The sequence below is a fragment of the Salvia hispanica genome, chromosome 1, assembly GCF_023119035.1.
Source record: "Salvia hispanica cultivar TCC Black 2014 chromosome 1, UniMelb_Shisp_WGS_1.0, whole genome shotgun sequence".
In the NCBI taxonomy this organism is placed as follows: domain Eukaryota; kingdom Viridiplantae; phylum Streptophyta; class Magnoliopsida; order Lamiales; family Lamiaceae; genus Salvia; species Salvia hispanica.
The window spans coordinates 31,201,144-31,215,281 of NC_062965.1; the positions used below are offsets into that span (position 1 = coordinate 31,201,144).

Below are 14,138 nucleotides of genomic sequence, written 5' to 3' on the forward strand. Positions count from 1 at the left end.
TAAATAATGAATGTGATGGAGTAAAGACTAATAATGATAGATGAAATGATTGTTTAAATCTCTCAACTCTAATGTTGCACGTCTGTAGTTGCAAGAAAACAAATGAACTTGTTCTACATAGAATGTGAGTGGTGTGTGAGACCTAAAACTAAAAGGAAAACTTGAAGGCACCCACCTTGGAATCAGTAACAGTCTCCCAGAAAGAAAGCTTCTTGGCCTGCTTTTCTTTCTCCTCTGCTTTCACTTTCAGCTCGTCTATCGTTCCGGGTAGAGCTGCATCGATAGCATTCCTAAATTTGTCATGAAGATTGACTCTATCTCTCGTTCCCGACACAAGACTGCTCGCATTAGGCCTCTTTAGAAAATCCAAAACGTTCAACAAATTCCTCCTGCAATATGAAAACAATCTTAACTTATTGCAGCATAACCAAGATGATGCTGGAATTTCTGGTCTTGTTATAGCAGCCCAACATGTTTCTTAACAGTATATTCTGTCTCCCTCACTAACTTGAATTTCCAACACCAAAAAAGGGTTGCTAACCATCCATGAATCCAAATTTTCATCACTAACTTCCTATATTCATTATTTGCTTAAACAGCCATCAAAATTAGATAAGTAATTGTGGATGCACAAGTTTTGCATTTGTTTCAATGAATATAATACCTCTAAATAACTTCATGTCAGTGCCCTCTAAAAGAAAGTATAGGATGTTGAGTTGAACTTGCAACATAAAGATTTTAAGGATACTCTTATAAGACTCATACAGGAAGATGACAGCATGTGAAAGTCCATAACCGAAAAATCATCACATTGTCAAGCCATCAACTAATAACTACTTGTAATAAGTAGCACTTAATCACCAAGGAAGACTGATTGAATCATGAATTGAGCATCAATGAATATATGGTGTAGCAACAAAAACAAAGGTAACATGATGGAGAGAAAAGTGTGTATACCTGCTAGCAAAATTTTGCGTGATGGCAACAGAATCTTCGAGGTTAATAACCAGATGCCACCATCCATTAGGCACAAATATGACTTCCCCTGCTTTACAAACGCATTCAATGGGCCTCTTCTCCCAACTTTTCGTGGCACAGTAGAAGTTCATAAACCACTCAATTATGGAAACGGGACAAGCAACCTCTGCACCATCTGGGCTCGGATGCACCCCAGGCGGCACCACATCAGGAGGAAACAGCACCCACTTCTTGGAACCTCTCACCACAGCATTCCAAGCAGAGGTCGAGTTAGGATCAATGTGGAAAGACGATCCAGACCCTGCCGGCCCAATAATAATCCATCTATAGTCCGGCCTCTCACTTCCCAAAACACTAAAAAGATCCTCACTGAAATACTCAGGTACCCCATAATCCATCCCCAACTGAGGAACTTTCTCAGCAAACTTAGGGTCAAAAAGATACAACGGCCGCTCCTCCTTCACTTGATCTGAGTACCTAAAGTAGTCCCCGAGCTTCATCTGCACCGGCCCAACCGAGAACTGTTCATCACCACAAACTTCAACCAGATACTCCCTGTCCCATTTCTCAATTGCAGGCCATTTCTCCAGACATCCTTCCAACAACACTGGCTTATTCGGCTCCTCAAAGCTCAGTATAAACTCATCAACAGAAATTCCCCTTCTCCTCACTATGTTATCCCTCTCAACCCACTCAGGTTTCATCTCAAGATTAGCACAGAGCCAGCTCTGAAACAAGTAATCAGAATAAAAATCCCTAACTCTAACCCCACTGCTAACAATCTTGAACGAGCTTTTATAAGAACTAACAAAAGTGTTTTTCCAAGTCCCTTTATACAAGAACCCATTTTGATAAGTATCCAGTACGAGATTCCTCCAAAGAGGCTCTTGATTGCAGAAAACATAGAAAGATTTGCTCACAGTTGATAAAACCCCCAATTGGGTCCCGCTGAGAAATGCAAGAATCTCGAGAAGGAGCTCATCTGTGAGGATTTGGAGATTGCCGAGGCCCGAGTTCCTAGAATTGGTGGGCGAAGAGCTGAAGTAGAGATTGCCCAACGGTTGGACGCCGTGAGAGTGGGATTGAGCCGAGTTTTTCAAGCTGAATTTACCTTCTTCAGTTTGCTCGAATTCTTCCTCTTCCGTTAATGAATGCGGCGGCGGTGCCACGCCTGTAGCTTGCTTTTTGAATTCAAGTTTTTGTTTCTTTGTGGCTGAGTTCGGCCTCTTGGAATGGGTTACGCGCGATTTTTTCGATTTCTTCGATCTAGCCTTGACCCATAAATTTTTGGAGCTCAGCATTTTTAACAACGGCGAGGTCGGCGGCTGTTTAAGCCGCCGGAGACTGTATGCTGGGATGAAGGCAAGAGGAGAGACAAGCCACGAACCCTTTTACAACTACATAAAAGGGTTATTCGATTCAAAGAAAAAACCAAAATTAATTACTCCTATACTTTTTAATTTAAATTTTATTAATTTATTAAATCACAACCATTAGGCAAATTAGCTTGTGTAATGAAGAAGATAGTCACTTTTAACATTTTATTTTTATGAAGCACATTAGTCAAAAAATGTAATTTATTAAGGAAAAAGATGATTTCTTTACTCACAGTATTTAGTTCTCTCACTCTATTTTATTTTATCCACAATTTACGAGAAAGGGTCTTGCAAGTTGCAATGGAAGGGTTTAGGGTTTCAGCATCAAAACTTGATTAAGGTGACGGCAGAGGTTGTCATTTGCGTCCCAAGAAGACTGGGCTTATGTGACGATTGGGGTACAAGAAAAATAACAGATCAACATTATAGTGAGAAGTAAAGGAAACAGAAAAAGAGAAGCACAAGCGAAATTGGCTGATCAACCACAAAGAATACAACTCCTATATCGACAAATTTGATGTATGCTATGCCACAAATTGAAGTGATGCGAAACTGCACGACGACGTGCCAGTATTACCAATCCCCTTAGCAACAAATTAGCAAAGAAAAAACCTTCACTCACAATCCAAACACCAGAAAAGCTCAAAACCACTCAGCATCCAAACAGTAGTGATGATAACAGAGGCTTCGGGGATGGAACAAAGACCAGTCAGTCTTAGTTTCGCAGGTTTACTGTTGACACAACCCTTCGTTGTCCGATACGAGGACCTTTGTCTAAAAGCATTAGCAAACCTTCATTCTTGGCAGACATCCCGAACGTGTACCTGAGACACTCAGAAATAAGAAAAATGAGCGAATAATGGTTAAATCATACAATGTCTAACTGCATTAATTCAGAGGATAGGTGCTATTATGCATTCTTATTTGGAAATATTAAGCTATTTTAACAAGTATTAGCAGACATAACTAAGACATCCATCCAAAAACAGACCTTAGCTAAAGACTAGATAATACCAATGGGCTAAGGATGCTCTATCAAGTAAACCAGCAGAAAAAGAGTAGAGAGCAAAATTTCTGATGTCCAATAATATCCACAACTTAATTAGACATTTTCATGGTATTGTATGTTACCTGCTTCTGCGTGCATTCCTTCTCCATAATATGACCCACTGAACAAAGAGAAATACATAGTCAGTATTCATGAAGAAATGGTAATTACAAGATTTACTAATGTCCTGCAATTAGAGTTTTAACAAACAGCTCCCACATGTGACCAGTGTTGCATGAAAATAAAAAACTTCAGACGGAAGTAATTTACAGGATCTTATTACAAACAATGGCTCTATTTGCTAAACAGCCAGAAGATGATCCCAAGTGTGAGCAGACATAATGTAAGGATAAAAGTTGGAAGAAGTCCATAACAATCCAAACCACATAGATCTTAATGGTAGATATCCTATCTACGAAAAGATGCTTAGAATCTACACTGTTTTTGTAATCATGAAGTGAGGCTTTCCCCATTAATAAATAGAGGTATTTGGCTGCACTTTCTTTTGTCTGAAACACAACTTGTGCTTGTACAGTGCTAACTGCTAAAGGTTGTGAGGCTTGCATAACCACACATATTAATCAAGTTTTTCCAAATACTACCGTATCTTTGATAAGAAGAGTGTAATTGCAGATAAAGCAGAAAAAAGGGCAATGTGTCTCTTTCATGTGTAGATGCAACTGGAATTTGGAAAAAAAAATCAGCATTTACCACTATCATTACCTTCAATAAGGAAACGGAGCTTAAACCCTTAGTTACTGGCTTCTTCTGGATAGGCATTGCTTTTGCTGGTGTCATTTCTTTGCACAAGTTCTCAGCTATCTCTTTCAACAAAATCATTTGTGCTTTATCAGTTCCAACAGAGATAAGAGCCTGCCTCATTGATTCTCTATCAGCTTCAAGAGCCTGAAGCCTTGCATACAGTTTCTGCATCTCTAGGTCCATAACATCAGAGTGGTCTAGTGAACCCTGGGAACTTTTTGAATAGTCCTCATATACGGATCCATCAGAACCCTTATGATCCATGACACCATTAACTGCAGACCGTTGATGGATGGAATCTATTGTGTAAACTCTGTCACTTATGTCATCTCCAGCTTCAGATGCACTATCCACTTTTCTGTAATTAGGATTCAAATCCAAATGGGAAAAAGTCGTCTTCCTAAAACTGCCGCCATATTTTGGGGAATCTGGCGCAAAATCTGGACTCATTTCTTTCACCATTCCAAATTGTGAATATGAGCTATCAGTAGATAACTTCCTAAGATGATTAGGCCGTCTTGGAGATTGACCAACAATAACCTTTTCAAGCATATTTTTTGTGCCAGAGTATTCCCTATCAGGCTCGATGGTTCTAGTAGGACTTCGCTCATATTCATTGAGCCTGTACTCGAAATCCCTCAGCTCATACCGAGAGTGTGGAGTTTCCCCAAAGGGATATTTCTCAATGTCAGCACTTTCATCATCACCATTTGGATAAGCTTGGGATTCATTTACATTGCACTTGAGAGGTGGGTAAATATCGTATCCAGGAAACTCATATTGTCCCTCTAGGTTCTCAGTCATGCTCGTGTTTTGGCCCACAACCTTTTCTCCATCGGCTTCAGACTCCGTGAGCCCAAAACTCAACATCCTGTGTTTGTAGGCCTGAATCTCACAGGTAAGTGAATGCACGGCCTGTTCCCTCTTATACAACAAATCGTCCAATGCCAATGCCACTTGCTGATCATGAGCCATTTTCTCCTCCGCGAACCTCTTAAACTGCCTTGCCTCCATATGAACCTCTGCCTTCTCCCTCTGCAGCCTCAGAATCATAGACATGGCCTCGTTTGCAGCTGAAGAAGATGCATTTCTCTCCTCGTCTAATTCGATAAGGAGATCCTGGATAGTCTGCTGTTGACTGCCGACTGTTTCACGCAGTGCCATACATTCATTTTCGACCTCCACACGGGCATTTTGCGGCACAACAAGTCCCGGGGCAGTAAATTTGTTTCCTTCCTCGACGTCATCGTATTTATGCTTGACAGGGCGTAGACACATCTCAGATAAGGCCGTGTCCGTCATAGAACAGCTGCAACCACAGTCACAACATTGGACATGGCTCATGGATTGGAGCGAATCATCTGATTCCATGAATCAGCCAATACACACCCAACGCAGATCAAGCCCCAGAAACTCACAATTTCACCCCAACTATCAGTGTTTTTAAACACGAAGAACTATAAAATACAATTAATAAATTCAGAATTAAAAAGCATTTCCTCCGCCCGTATGTATATTAATAAACTTCCCTTCAAATTATGCATGAATTTTCCCCTCTATTCATCAACCAAGACAAAAGAAACCAATGGTTCCGGATAAAAATGATTCAATCGCCACGGATTCCCTGCAAAGAAATGACCAAGAAATTCCATAACGAAAATTCGGGTGCAGAAATGAGATATTTCCTGAATGACGTGACGGGAAAACGAACCTGGAAATTCCCGGGAAGGCGAGAAGAGTGAGAATGATATTCTCCGGAAAGCCAAAGGTGCTCTCTGTAAGGAATTGTGATCGGAAGGGGAAACCAATCTCCCGTTGGAATTGGGAGATTGAGGGAAATGAAAGTATTATTGGGGGAGGATTTGAAACCCTATCCCTTCCGGTGATGAATTATTCTGTGTCAGGTATTTGTGTTTCGAGCTTCGAGTTTGTTTTCTGATTTTGATTTTGCTTTTGCTTCGTGTTTCGCGATGATCTGATAGCTGGTTTTTAGAGAGAGAGAAAGGTAGTTTATTGTTGATTTGGGAGAGAGGGAGATACCCAAGTTAGAGAGGCGTTTTTGACTAATCAGAGCGCGTGTGGATCGCGCGTCTTTTACCTGGTAATAGCAAATTGGATTTGGTTAATTCACCCGCTAAATTTTGTGTATTTACAAATTTCAATTCAATACTATTACCCTCCTATTAATGCAGGCTTTAATCTAACTTTTACTGCTTGTTTTTTTATTATCTAGTCCTAAACACCACTGATAGAGCCCTCAAGCATCTAAATGCACAATATTGCATCCAAACCTCTTTATCTTTTAATAGTATTTGATTTGATTTTGCATATCTTTTATAATTTTTTTATTTATTTATTTTACTTGTTTAGTAAGATATGTTTTAGGAGTAGAATTCTATAATATTTTCATTCATTGAAAAATAATAAATAAATTATTCTCATTCTTGGTTCTAGCGGAAATCGCTTCATAACACCTCAACTAGGGTTTATCTCGTTCTTCTTCTCACTTCAAATGTTCGTGCTCTAATTTGATAGAACTAGGTTCTACCAACCACCAAGTCTGATGAGCAGGCGGTGGAAGCAGCAGCTTGCATATATAAAATAATTTAACCTCATAAATACAAATTTAATTTAGACTATTTTTTTAATCGAATTAATTAGTTGTTAATGTTAATTAATCTAAAACTTCATATTATTGTGACATACTTTATTCTAGTAATATTTTTTACTCATCAAGAATCGATTTTTAGAAAAATTGGGTATACCACAATTATCTTAAAACATAAATGGATTCTATGTTATATTTAGTTTTTTAAATACTCCCTCCGTCCACGAATAGGAGTCCCGTTTTTCCATTTTAGTCCGTCCGCGAATAGGAGTCCCGGTTCATAATTACCATAAATGGTAAAGAGGCCCCACATTCCACCAACCCATTCCACTCACATATCATTTAAAACTAATATATACAAGTGAGACCCCTATTCCACTCACTTTTCTTAACATTTCTTAAAACCCGCACCGATAAGAAATGAGACTCCTATTCGTGGACGGAGGGAGTATTAAATATTTCATTACTCGTACGATCCAGTCAAATTATATTAACCGGGCTTGGGGTCCAACATAAACTACCCACATATACTTTTCTTTTACTAGTATTTGAGTAAAAATCATAATATTACATTCTCATTGCAATGAATCTTACTTCTACTAGATTTTTTTTGACGGAGTCCTAAAACTTTGTATATCCATCAGTTGATCGTCATGGCCTCCTTGTTCAAAATTTTATCCGAGTGGATGGCATCACGTTGGTCAGTTTTACCGTGTTAACAAAAATTAATGGATATTAGATTAAACTAAATTCGAGGATATAATGGAGCAGAATATGGCAGAATGGAATGAATGTTTGGATGCTTTTTTTTTAATAAGCACAAGGAATACCAAATGAGAGGAATGGAATACCAAAATTTTAATTGACTTAAATATTTATTTACATCTAATGATATACTCCATAAAATATGACATTGAGTTATGAGTTCGGATTAGAACTTTGACTCATTTCAATGTATGACAATCGCGAATTATTTAATAATACTATTTTAGATATGCACATAGTATTTGTTTGTGTAAGACAATTAAACATACATGTCGCAATCGTACATATATTTGCCTTGTTTGACGGATCTCAACCTATGAAAAAGTCCTACATTAGTTTTGGTAGAAAAAAAAAGAAGAAGCATAAGCAATAATCTCAAAAGTAGAGAAAGTTGATCTTGAAGAAATTTATGAATTCTTAGAATTGGGATGGTTAAAATCAAACTGTGCGTGCCGCTCAACCAAGAGAGAAAGCGTGTGCCATCATTTATTGAATCTTATATTCTTATTATCCATTCAATCTTATTATATAGTATTGTGACATAAATTCATGAGTGACCATCATTAATTGGGTAGGTTTATGTGACTTGAATATTTGTCCTGGGTCATGCTACTTGAGTTTCTACAGTAAAAGCAACATGGCGCCAAGATTTAAAATATGTCTCTAATGATATTTACATAATTTATATTCAAAAAGTGTTTTCATATAGCACATTAATATACGTTATGGGTCTTATTAAAACTACACATTTGAAAGTGACGTGTTTCAACTCAAATTCTAATTAACCTAATCAATTTATACATACGGAGAGGCAAAGCCAAGAATTTATATAGAAGAATTTTAAAAAGTTTCAGAGGAGATGAAATTTTAAACAAATAAATTTTACACTAATATATTACTCCCTCGTTCCGCTTTAGCAGTCCCATTGACTTTTCTGCTCTCTTTTTGTAAAAATGATAAAAAATAGTTAAAGTGGTGAAATGGTAAAATAAGTGAGACAATAATGTAGATAAGACTCTTCTCTATATTATTCTCTCTCTTAATTTACCATTTCTTCACTTTAACTATTTTTTATCATTTTTACAAAAACAAGGTAGAAAAGTCAATGAAACTGCTAAAGCGGACGGAGGGAGTACTACATTTGGGGGAATTGGAGGGGCTAGCGTGTCTTTTTTTAATGGATAATAAATATAAAGTCAATGATCGTGTCTCGATAAATATGAATTTAGAACCTTTTATTTGGTCTCATACATTACCACTCTACTACTTGCCAAACTCACGCAATATAAATATGTCCTTCTAGTTATATGCTAGATCAAACCCAAAATAAATATACTCACGTTATTAAATTCCACTAGTATGAACTTTTAAATTGTAGTAATTCGATATCATTTTCGAACTTTTGAGTCAATTTGACAGGCTAATTAATCAATTTATAGTGGGACCCAGTATTTAAAAAGTGGTCTAATATAGTACGGTGTTGTTTAAAGGATCTCTTCATCCACTTTTCCTTCTTCATTTCTCATCCACTAATATAAAATTGACACGTGGATCCATTTTTATATATAAAAAAATGCCAGTCAAATCTAATTCATGAATGCGCCGAACTAAATCAGCGCCAAATCAAAACAATCCTTCCATCTTCCATTTTTAAAATCAGTGCCTCTCTACTTTATTACTAACGGGAAGTATTTCTCCCATTCTCCATTGAAGCTTCTCCATTGAAGCTCACAATATACCATTCAATAAAAAGCATTCACAAGTAATTGTTTAGAAGCATCCAAAAAAGGTAAAAACTTTTCATTTTTTTTTTCTGATTTCACGTTAAATGAGTTATGTAAGAACATTTTTTTTTTTCTGATTTCACGTTACAGATGTATATCTACAGATGTGTTCTTTTCATTTTTTTCAGATGTGTATCTACAGATGTGTTTTTTGATTTCACGTTAATATGGAGTACTAAAAAAGTTGATGTTGTTATTGTTTATTTTTCATTTTTTATTCACAGGTATGGATGATACTATATCACAAGACTTTATTCCTAAGATAGGAATGGAGTTTGAAACAGAAGTTGAGGCATATGATTTTTATATGAAATATGCTAAAGCAACAGGATTTGGAACTCGAAAAAAATCTGCTCATAGGGATCCAATTACAGACAAGCTTTTGGACATAAGTTTTTGTTGTTGCAAAGAAGGTTTTAGAGGAACAGATCGTCGAGCTGTTACAGTGAAGAGACCTCGTCCTGAAATTAGGTGCGGATGTAGAGCTATGTTGAAAATCAACTGTAGAAACAGTGGAAAGTGTCATATTGTGAAATTTGTTGAAGAACACAATCATGATTTGTGTGATCCAGAACAATCTTACAAGTTTAGATGTTTCCGGGAAATGTTTAATGTTCAACAAACTCAAGTTGATGTTGCTCAAAGTTGCGGGTTGCCTCCAAAGAAAATTTTGGACGTAATGGCAAAAGAATCTGGTGGAATTCAACATCTTGGTTTCACTCATATTGATTTGAAGAATTATTTGAGAACTAAGAGGACCTCGGAGATTAAACATTATGTAAATTACAAAAACAACATTGTTGAGGTGTTCCATCATTTTCAAAGGTTGATAGATGATCGGCGCGAGAAAGAAGCTGCAGAAGATTTCAAAAATGCTCAAAGTTCTCCTGTCATGACTTTTTCGTTAGAGCTGCCATATATACACACAAGATATTTGCATTATTTAACGAGGAGTTGAGGAAGGCATTCGAAAGCAAGATCGAGAGTGAGAGTCAACTTGGAAGTTCAAGAATATATAAGGTTAGACCTCTTGATCGGGCTTATGAACATATTGTCACATATGATACCATAGAAGGTTCCATTTCTTGCAGCTGTAGAAAGTTTGAATTCTCGGGTATTTTATGCTCACATAGTTTAAAAGTCTTTACATTAATGAATGTCAATCGAATACCCGATGAATATATCTTAAAGCGATGGACCAAACATGCTAAGAGCGGGATGACAAGAGTTTGCAAGGAAGGAGCTGTCGTTGTTGATGAAAAAACCCGAAAGAGACAGCGATATAAAGAGTTGTGTAATTCATTCATACAATTGACAGGCAAGGCAGCCGAGAGTGAAGATAGTTATGTTTATGCCATGAAATGTCTCTTGAAGATGGGAAACGACATTGATGGAATGGTAGAGAAGGGAAAAAGTGTTGCTGTTGAGGCAAAGAAGGTTGGAGATGTTGCAACCGAAGGTGACTGCGATGAAAATCAAATTAAAGGCTTGAAACCTAAAGGAAGGGTTACATACAAAACATGTAATAGACCGAAGAATGCTTTGGAACAAGCTATCAGTAAAAAACGGAAACCAAAAGCAATAAAGAGTGGTGTGGAACATGCTTCTTCTACGCGGAAATCTGAAGGGATTGTGCTCATCAATGATGACTACCGGGACTTAACGTACACTGCTTTTGATCCTCAAAATACATCATAAATTTGGTGTAGAAAGAGATGCAAGCTTGCTTGCAATGAAGAAGAGCAAATTATCTGGATTATTGTTTTGCTATTTTTGAAATTTTCATGCACTAAGATCAATTGTGTTTGAGCTTGAACGGGAAAAAGATTGATGAACTCAATTATTTTGCTATGAACTATTTTTAAATTTTTATGGTAATTTCATGATTTCATTATTTTTGCTGCTTAGTTGGAGTATATTTGAAATCTTGCAGTTGCTGCTTCGTGGGTAATCTAGAAATGGAGCAGGCTGTTAGTAGGCATTTTTATATATATGTGTAAGGAATCTGCTATTTTTTTGTTAATTTTGGCTTTGTATCATCGTCTGAATGGTTGTGCATTTGTATTTGCTTTATTGATTTCTGATTATTGTTGTTGCACGAGAATAAATATATGCGCCTTTGAGACTGAGGTTGTTTCTAATTCGGCAACGTGATGTTAGTTTAGAGAATGCTTTCATTTCTTCAGATCAAATGCATATAGCGTAGCTGTACTGCTTCAACTTGTGTATGGTTTGAGTTTGTTGATTGATGACATCTTTTTGTTTGATCCATAGCGGATGAGGAATGGAGCAAGCTTTTAGTAGGCATTTTTTTATATATGAAAATGGATCCATGTGTCAATTTTATATTAGTGGATGAGGAATGGAGGAGGAAAAGTGGATGAGGAGATCCTTACCGCTATTTACATAGTTCGATGAGTGTTTATTATATCACGATACTTATTAAGCTATATTACTAAAGGCTTTATATGATTTTAATGTAGGCCCGCTTTGTATGACCAAAGCCATGAATTACAAAAAATATATCTTCGGAAGAGTAATCAAAATTAGGCATTTATTATAAGTTCATGTGCGGGCCTAGACATGCCCGTAATTATAAATTATAATAATCGAGTAGTTATATATTAGGTTAATGGGTTCTTTTAATTCTTATTATACCATAATCCAAAATTAAGACTAAATCTACGTTCTTGGATTTTAAAATGAGTAAATAAGATTAAAACTCACAAATTTTAATAAATAGTAGACAAAATATCAACAAAAGAGTAATATCGTCATTATGTTATCGTATGATAATTTTCGTGGGTGATTTATTATATCAACATAGTGTATTACAAATATCAACAATACTACATGAGAATATCTACACAAGCATAAGAAAATATCAACACAGTTTTATTGATATTTTATCTACATTATATTGAGATTTTGCATACACTATATTGAGATTTTTTTTTGTATTTGTTGATAAAATCTGCTTATCAACATGTACGAAAATTGAAATATAATTTATCAAATTTCATCACCCGAACATCGTCGGAACATATGCAATTGAGATCTTGTTGGAATCCTTATAAAATTATCTTTAATTGGTATTTATTTTGCGAAAAATAATTTAAACCGAGAGAGATAAGTAAATTTAAAGTCTTGAGATGATTTTGATGAGAGAGAACTGACATTAATACCCTTTAAATTTATTTAATAGTTTTTTAATTTAAAATATAATTGATGTGATATTATACCTCATAATTTAATAGCTAAGATTTGATCTTAATTTGTGATTGCTAATTAGTTAGCAATTGATCACTCTCCTTGGGTGGTGAATATTAATACAGCTTAACATATCTTTTATCAAGAACATGAGATGAAGAATAAATTCATCCATTTATATATTCTTTCTTGTAGGTTGATCCATACTTTATTATAGAGATCTGAATACTACAAAAGACAACGTGCAGATACATTGTTTTCAACAGCAAGGTGTTAAAAAGAAGATACTTTAAAGAAAAGAACCCTCAAATTCAATTGACGTGGGTTCATAAGTCATGATCGGTTACATAGTTTAGGCCTTTAATTAGAGTGCGAAGATTGGTTCAGGCTTTGGGTTTGTGAGATTGGGCTGCACAAATAAAATCGGCCTACGACTTGGGCTAGTTAGTGTTATCATGAGCTATAATGTTTCCTACGAAAAATGATTGATTTACTAAGATACTATGCTAGAAGTCTAGAACAAGATAATGGGATTTATCTGAGTTAATTAAGTCATGCATTTGGTATTTAAGTTCGTATTTAGTACTATCATGTTGCTTCGATTTTGAGAAGCACTATGGCATCTATTTGTATATATAGAAAGTAGTTCCATACCTATGATCGCATTTCTTTATCAACATATAATATGATCTCTCTTCTTAAAAAAATCTTGTGAACATGAAATTTCCTTGAAAAAATATAAACTGTCTTTCATAAAATTTTTACCTCTTTTACATGTTTTTGAATTAACAAATAAAATAAAATTCCAAAATAAATAGATTTAAATTATAATGTTAAAATTGAGGATATTTATAAATTGAATAAATTTATTTTAAAAAATATTGAAGTCCGCCTGGCAGGAACCGGCCACATAAGGTTGGAAATCCCACCGTAAGCGGCCGCTGCCCATGCAGCGGTTTCCACCGGGCTGCCTCTCCTTTCCCCTCTTGTAATAGATCCCCAAAATTAGGTGCACGCACCTGCTGGTGTTGGGGCTCTATTATAAATGCTCTAATTAAATAACTACTATTCCCTTCGTCCCATTAAAGCCTTTTTTTTGGATTGTCTCAACCAAGACTCATTACAAAAATTGAAAACATCTTTTTTATCTCTATTTTATTCTCTCTCTCATGTTTTACTCTTTCCATTCAACACACAAAATAAAGCTACATAAAATATCGTGCTGCCCAAGGAATGAGTCATCTTCCTTGAGACGGAGGGAGTACGATATAACCAGGTCAACATCAGATGACAAAGATTCGAAAATAAGAGCCTAAAATGCACGTTAATCCTTCTCAACTAATTAAAACTGTTGTTAAGGATAATAATTGAATAATAAGTATAACAAATAGAGAGTTAATAATAATGACTTGTTAAATATAATTTGGTAGAGAGAGCTTTGCTCAGCAACCTAAAAATTAAAAACGAACTACTCACAATTTGTTGTATAACACAGTTTGAGAAATGTTGGAACGAACAATACCACACTAATATCTAGGATTTTACTAGAGAACATAGGTTATGAAAAATGAATCTTAACAACGAACCAAAAACTATAAAAAATCTAC

At 35.8% G+C, this 14,138-nt stretch overlaps 2 protein-coding genes across 2 annotated transcripts; both read right to left on the reverse strand.

Moving 5' to 3' along the window:
• On the reverse strand, positions 1 to 2,378 carry LOC125202269 (F-box protein At5g06550). The gene is made up of 2 exons (XM_048100639.1): positions 958 to 2,378; positions 1 to 389 (listed from the first exon to the last, which is right to left on the reverse strand). The coding sequence occupies exons 1-2, from the start codon at positions 2,277 to 2,279 to the stop codon at positions 149 to 151; spliced, it is 1,563 nt and encodes a 520-aa protein (XP_047956596.1). The 5' UTR covers positions 2,280 to 2,378; the 3' UTR covers positions 1 to 148.
• Positions 2,379 to 2,783: 405 nt separating this feature from the next.
• LOC125201770 (myosin-binding protein 7-like) lies at positions 2,784 to 6,203 on the reverse strand. Its single transcript, XM_048100014.1, has 4 exons — positions 5,876 to 6,203; positions 4,126 to 5,788; positions 3,486 to 3,523; positions 2,784 to 3,178 (listed from the first exon to the last, which is right to left on the reverse strand). Exons 2-4 carry the CDS (start codon positions 5,533 to 5,535, stop codon positions 3,070 to 3,072), a joined length of 1,557 nt encoding a protein of 518 aa, XP_047955971.1. The 5' UTR covers positions 5,536 to 5,788; positions 5,876 to 6,203; the 3' UTR covers positions 2,784 to 3,069.
• Positions 6,204 to 14,138: the final 7,935 nt, after the last annotated feature.